The sequence below is a fragment of the Oncorhynchus masou genome, chromosome 11, assembly GCF_036934945.1.
Source record: "Oncorhynchus masou masou isolate Uvic2021 chromosome 11, UVic_Omas_1.1, whole genome shotgun sequence".
Lineage (NCBI taxonomy): Eukaryota > Metazoa > Chordata > Actinopteri > Salmoniformes > Salmonidae > Oncorhynchus > Oncorhynchus masou.
This window is the reverse complement of record NC_088222.1, coordinates 36,773,122-36,779,836: the sequence shown is the minus strand read 5'-3', so window position 1 is coordinate 36,779,836 and position 6,715 is coordinate 36,773,122. Positions and strand designations below refer to the sequence as shown.

General features: G+C 40.7%; 1 protein-coding gene across 2 annotated transcripts; it reads left to right on the top strand.

The window, feature by feature from the left end:
• The first annotated feature begins 640 nt into the window (after positions 1–640).
• LOC135548622 (microfibrillar-associated protein 3-like) lies at positions 641–5,675 on the top strand. Of its 2 annotated transcripts, none has more exons than XM_064978421.1 (3): positions 641–717; positions 1,364–1,695; positions 1,818–5,675. In XM_064978421.1, the coding sequence occupies exons 2-3, from the start codon at positions 1,416–1,418 to the stop codon at positions 2,570–2,572; spliced, it is 1,035 nt and encodes a 344-aa protein (XP_064834493.1). In that variant the 5' UTR covers positions 641–717; positions 1,364–1,415; the 3' UTR covers positions 2,573–5,675. The 2 variants fall into 2 exon arrangements, with proteins under 2 accessions (XP_064834493.1, XP_064834494.1); XM_064978422.1 differs by lacking the exon at positions 641–717 and adding an exon at positions 724–925.
• The last annotated feature ends 1,040 nt before the right edge of the window (positions 5,676–6,715 follow it).

Sequence of the window (6,715 nt, the reverse complement as noted above, 5' to 3'; positions counted from 1 at the left end):
TCCAGAAGTTGTCATATGCTGAGGCAGTGAAGAAACTAGAGGAAGATGGGTCATGGGGGAAGGATCCTGAAATCCTTCCCTTTTATCTAAGAGGAGTGGTGTGAGTAGTAGATCTGTACCAGTAAACAGGGATAGGCCAACAAGTGATATGTTTCATTCAGATTGGATTTTTAGCATTTATAGCAATGGTTATTAACTGTACTGCATGGATGGAATGTAAGTCATAGAAAATTGTTGAGGTGGCAGCTGCAGAGAGGTATTTGGGGTGTGTGAGACTTGACATCAGAAGAGTTACAGGGTGTGTTAAAAATAAAAAAAATAAGTGGTGGTGTCCCAGGTTGTGGTGGTGTCCCAGGTTCAGGTTGTTGGCCTGAGGTAGGACTAAATAGATTTAAATAGCGGATTATAAATAGCGGGTGGCGTTACTTTTTATTATTATAGGGTTTTATTTTTTTGTGAGTGTAGTGTAAGATGGTAGGGTATTTGTTTATTTATTTTGTTCAAGCAAAGTATAAGGGAGTTGTACTCCAGTCTAATAGATGGCAGTAATGCAACATTTAATGGCTGCCAACTGCCGTTTAACCTCATCGAAGAAGAAGAGAGCGCAACGACGGATAGACGAGAACATCTTTGGCGCAAGGTTGGTTTCTTCAGATTTTGACCACGCCCACTGCTGAATGCGGAAGTCACCAGTTGCTGCTGTTTGTGTGCATGAAGGTAGATTAACAACAAATCTAAGGCTATTGTTCGTTTTATTTTAGTTGAATGCTGTAGTTATGAATTTTATTATTTTATCTAAGATGTTTTGTGGCATCTAGTGTTCTGTTATTATTCTCCACCAGGGCATTTTTGCTTCCTAACTGAACAACAGGTGTAGCTGACATTTGCTAGCTAGTTAGCTACCTGCTGACGTACCTTACTACAGGTATCATAGTTGTTGATTACTTTATGCATATTTGCTCGTTTTCTTTTCTTCCACTGTTTTTAAACATTTATGATCCATAATTGGTTATGATGTAGATCAACTACACTAAGTATACCAAACAATGGCACTTAAATATTTTGTCTTGCCCATTCACCCTCTGAATGGCACACAGACACAATCCATTTCTTAATTGTCTCAAGGCTTAAAAATCCTTATTTAATCTGTCTCCTCCCTGCCATCTACACTGATTGAATTGGATTTAACAAGTGACATCGATAAGTGATCATAGCTTTCAGTCTATTATGGAAAGAGCAGGTGTTCCTAATGTTTTGTATACTCAGTGTATGTATATATTTTTAGTTGGCTGTGATTGAAATGTTGACTGGCTGCAATAGCTTTTACCTCGACACCTGTTCACCCCACACTCCTGTTCTACAGGTTTTCGAGAACTTTCCCTTGATGTGAACTGAAGATTGTACTGCTCCCCAACATGTCACATACACATGCACACAGTTACACACTGATTACAAAGTGTGTGTGCATGATCATCACACAACTCTTTGCCTCTGGACATGCAGAAGAAATGACAAAAGATGGAACACAGAACCGTTCTCTGGTATCCATCCACTACCTTGCCAGTTTACCTACTCTCCGGGATATCATAGTGAAAGAGGGAGCCAGCACTCTGATTGAGTGCAATGTCACTGGAAAGCCAGATGCCATTCAGTGGTACAATTCCAAAGGGCACGTTCTGGATGCGGAAGAGGGAGGTAATCCATACAGCCAACTCTATCAACTTCTAGTTACCTGAAACCTTTACAACATCTGATGAATTGTTTTACTTTATATTATTAAAAACAGGTTTAACTAACTTTTGATTTCGTTCCGGAAGGTGGGAAATGGCTGATTCAGGACAAGGGCGTTTTAAATATCACAACGGTCAGTTTTGAAGACCGAGGCCGATACACCTGCATAGCCTCCAGCTCGGCAGGGACCTCCAACTACACCATCACCTTACGGGTGGCCTACGTCCACAGCGGCCTGGGCCTGTACTACGTCATTGTGTGTCTCATCGCCTTCACCATCACCATGATCCTCAATGTCACGCGCCTCTGCATGGTCAGCAGTCACCTGAAGAAGACGGAGAAGGCCATCAACGAGTTCTTCCGCACCGAGGGAGCTGAGAAGCTCCAGAAGGCCTACGAGATAGCCAAGCGCATCCCCATCATCACCTCAGCCAAGACCATGGAGTGGGCCAAGGTCACCCAGCTCAAGACCATGGAGTTTGCCCGCCACATGGAGGAGCTGGCCCGCAGTGTGCCACTTCCCCAGACCATACTCAGTTGCAGGGCCTTTGTGGAGGAGGTTATGGAGACGGTGCACACCTCGGTGGGGGCGACAAGCCTCCAGAAAGCTATAGAGCCAGCCAACCCAGAGGGGAGAGGTAAAACCTGTGAGGTCCAGATGTCAGCAGAGCAGCAGGGCCTAGCAGCACATGGCAGAGAGGATGTTGATGGTACCATTGAAAACAGCCTGGACATTGAGGTGTCTGTACACCCTATGTCCAAGTGTGAGGATGAGAAGTGGGCTGAAGGGGATGAGGTGTCTGTACACATGCTGGGGCTCCAGTGGGAGTGTGGCTTATGAAATTTGCATTTAGTCGTGCCAGTCAGGTCTTTACAACTAATATTTTCCAGTTAATTGAGAGGTCAAAAGCAAAGGGCTGCTCAGATGGCAACCACAGATGGTGGGAGTTGAGAGGTATTTTGTGTTGAGGATGCTACTGCCTCTATTTCATAGAGAAAATACACTGGTGGAACCTAAAGATGTTTCAGAGTTGAGATAGGCCTTGTGGTTACTTCCCTACCTGATAGCAGTGGTATTTGATAGCTATGATGAGAGGATTGTGTTTGGTTTTTACATCTTTATTTACTTCACTACTTGCCTCAGTTTAAAGGAAGGATTGATTTGGTTGTTTGCTTGTAACTCAACAAATTAGAAGAAATAAGAAACCTGCACACTGCTCTTGCTAGTATCACTGCTCTTTATTAAGCTTTATGTATCAGCCTCCAAAAAGCTCTGACGAAGGCCTTGAGGCCGATATGTAAAGCTTAATAAAGAGCAGTGATACTAATGAGTAGTGTGCGGGATTCTTCTTTTTTCTCATCTTATTCAACCACGCACCTGCAACAGAGATGGCTCAGATGTGCGAGTGCCTTTTTGAATTTTGTATCTTAACAAATAACATGTTGTTATTTTTAAAATCACTTGGAATATGGGTTGCACAAGGCAATCTAGCAAATTAAGTACAATTTTACTTGGGGTAATCAGTGGTATAAAGTACTTAATTAAAAACTACTTAAGTACTACTTAAGTAGTTTTTTGGGGTATCTGTACTTTACTATTTATACTTTTAAAAACTTTTACTTCACTACATTCCTAAAGAGAATTATGTACTTTTTACTCCATATGTTTTCCCTGACACCCAAAAGTACTCGTTATGTTTTGAATGCTTAGCAGGACAGGAAAATTGTCTAATTCACACACTTATCAAGAGAGCATACCCGGTCATCCCTACTGTCTCTGATCTGGCGGACTCTCAAAGCACATGCTTCGTTTGTAAATTATGTCTGAGTGTTGGTGCGTAATATAAGGAATTTGAAATTATTCATACTTTTACTTTTTATACTCAAGTATATTTTAGCAATAACATTTCCTTTTGATACTTAAGTATATTTAAAACCAAATACTTTTAGACTTTTATTCAAGTAGGATTTGACTGGGTGACTTTCACTTTTACTTGAGTCTCAGGTATAATTTACTCAAGTATGACAATTGGGTACTTTTTCCAACACTTGGTGTAATTCTGCTATCTCTCCAGTTGGTGGGGGTGTTGCACAACTTTTACAGAGCCAACTGTTTGGTCTCTGAGGTAGAACAATAAAAATATTACTTTGTCAGTTTAATGGTTATATTGGATAACTATAGGGCCAGTTGATACTAAGGTTGAATAAACATCTCATTATCTCTCATGAGTCACACCTAATGACATGTGCTCTACATACATGCATCCTACTTGTCTACCTGTAAAACAGGTTTGTATTATAGAAATGACTATACATTGTTAAAATTAACTTAGAATATATTCAGGTTAAATGGCAGTCACACTGTAACTTACTTGGCTTCAGTGAAGTAAACTGTGATCACTATGGGGACAAACTAGTACAGGGACAGACACAGTGTGATGCTCTTCCTACCTCTTCTTTCTTCAGTGTGTGTTTGAGGGCTGATTCATTGAATTTTACCAAAAATGGGTAATATGCTAAAGACATAATTCCTACATCAGCCTCAAGTATAGAACAAAGTATGAGTTGGCTGAATGAATAGTGCTTCTCTGGCACTCTTATCTTACTGAAGGACTTTGAACAATTGCACTTCAACAGTGGAAGATTAGCTCAATTTCTCACTGCTGTTGGTCCAAAGGTGTGTGCTTGTGTGTTTTGGGGTGTGTGTTTGCGTGTTTACCTACTGTGATTCATTGGCCCAGTCCAAAACAATTGATTATTATCGGGGTGAAAATATTGGGTGCCAACTCATTATAACCTGCTTTTTAATGTTTGGAATTGTAGACCTTGAAGTCTAACTTGCAGAGCTCACAAATGAAGTGTTTAAAAATAGTAATAAATATGTCTAAAAACACTGAGATTTTTTTACTTCCTTTGCAAATCACAGAAACTTCTGAGTAAAGATTGGCTGCCAGCATCATTGTAATGAACCCCAGCATCATTGTAATGAACCCCAGCATCATTGTAATGAACCCCAGCAGTGCTTTACCCATGTGTTATTTATTCAGGCATCGAACAATGCAATAATATATAATCTAGTGATTATTCTGGGTACGGGTGACAGGAATGGAATGGAAATCCTCTGACTTCAGCAGACGGAATGGATAATAATCTCATATGTTGATATTAACTGCTTAAGTTTTGAGAAAGAGAGAGATGTTTTGAGAAAGAGATGTGAGTAGAAAAAGCCCTGAAGCTATTTCTTTCCTCCCAATGAACTCTGACATCTGAGCCTTGAACAGCTTCAACAAAATCTTTATAACTGTTTGGTCTGGACCATTCCAGCTGTCAATCCATTTGAAACAGTCGGTTTTGTGTGGGGTGACTGACCTCACAGCCATTTCTAAAACATTATGCACTTCGCCTACACTAGTTTCTGTCTGCAAATTGCTACCAATTCTCTGGATTTATATGAGAGATGAACATCAGACAGCATGAAAGGGAAAAAGAGATACGAGCCTGAAACTGAAATTAACCCAAAATAATTTAATTGAATCCTGCCATGATTGAAAAAACCTCCCTTTTTTCCCCCTGCGATGGCTTTTATCTAACTCTTATCAGGAATATACTGTATTTGCGAAAATAGGTCACGATAAAGAGCAGCGTATTAGCACATGACTGAACCAGCCTAATAGAAGCATTATAGTCATATGTACCAGCCAAGAGACAAGACGCATGTTATCACACCAGGCCTTGTAAGACTAATAGAATGGAAGCCAATCCAGTAATCCAGTAGTTCTCCTCTGTATGGAACCAGAGGGTTGAGTTCCTCACACAATATCTGAAAAACAAAGCAAAATGTTATTTTGTCATCTTAAGAGTCCTGCCGTTGTTCTGTGTGTAAGACAGAGGCAATTAGCAATGATACAATGGTGTATTGTTCATTAAAGGCTTTCTGTTCACAATGTTGGCTACATTGTACCTTTTTTTTTTTTTACATTGTACTTGAACATTTTTACATTTGAATTTGGGTATTTGCCCTTTGTGTAACTGTTGATAAGGGGCCTTATAAATAATATACTTAATGTACATAACCGTTTGATTGATTGATTATATCAGCTGTCACACCCCAGCTGTCTGGTTGGTTGACTGTACACCCCACCCACCCAGCTGTCTGGTTGGTTGACTGTACACCCCACCCACCCAGCTGTCTGGTTGGTTGACTGTACACCCCACCCACCCAGCTGTCTGGTTGGTTGACTGTACACCCCACCCACCCAGCTGTCTGGTTGGTTGACTGTACACCCCACCCACCCAGCTGTCTGGTTGGTTGACTGTACACCCCACCCACCCAGCTGTCTGGTTGGTTGACTGTACACCCCAGCTGTCTGGTTGGTTGGTCAATTAACTCAGCGTTTGGGTTGCATTTGTGCTTCCTTATAGATGATATTAGCCAGGTACATCATTGGGAATGTTTTAGACATCTTTATTTAGGTTACTTTAATCAAAACACCGAGACCGTCGAGACATGCAAATTACCTGAAAGGTTTCTCAGCTCATCCTAAAATGAGCGAAAAAGGCAAAGTCGTTGTAACGAGGGATGACTTCCTCCTCCACATAACACTCGAATCTCTTCCAATCGGCTGCTCACTTTTTCTTGTCGATACACACATTAAAATCGGTAGCCACTCCGTGACATCAGTACCAAGGTCTAAAAAGTCACTGATTATTGTAGAAGCTGCAGCTAAAATCAACATTTGACATGGTCTATCCTTTGTTTTACCAGAAAGTGTTGCTAAAACTAACAAACTGGAATGTTTGTGTTAATAAAACGATCAACAAACTGTGAACAAGAATAGTTGGATACGACTGTTTGCAAACGGAAGCCTTGTTGAACGCACCTCTCGTATGGTCACTGTGTTAATTTACTATTTTTAGTGGTGCAAGTGACATTTACTGTATTCAACATAGGGCGTCCTTTCTCGGTGTCAATAGAAACTGTATA

What these genes read in the sequence shown, in the direction of transcription:
- LOC135548622 (XM_064978421.1), top strand. Translation starts at nt 1,416, where the DNA reads ATGTCACATACACATGCACACAGTTACACACTGATTACAAAGTGTGTG. An exon ending in TCTGGATGCGGAAGAGGGAG is followed by an intron (nt 1,696 to 1,817) that starts GTAATCCATACA and finishes TCGTTCCGGAAG; the next exon opens with GTGGGAAATGGCTGATTCAG.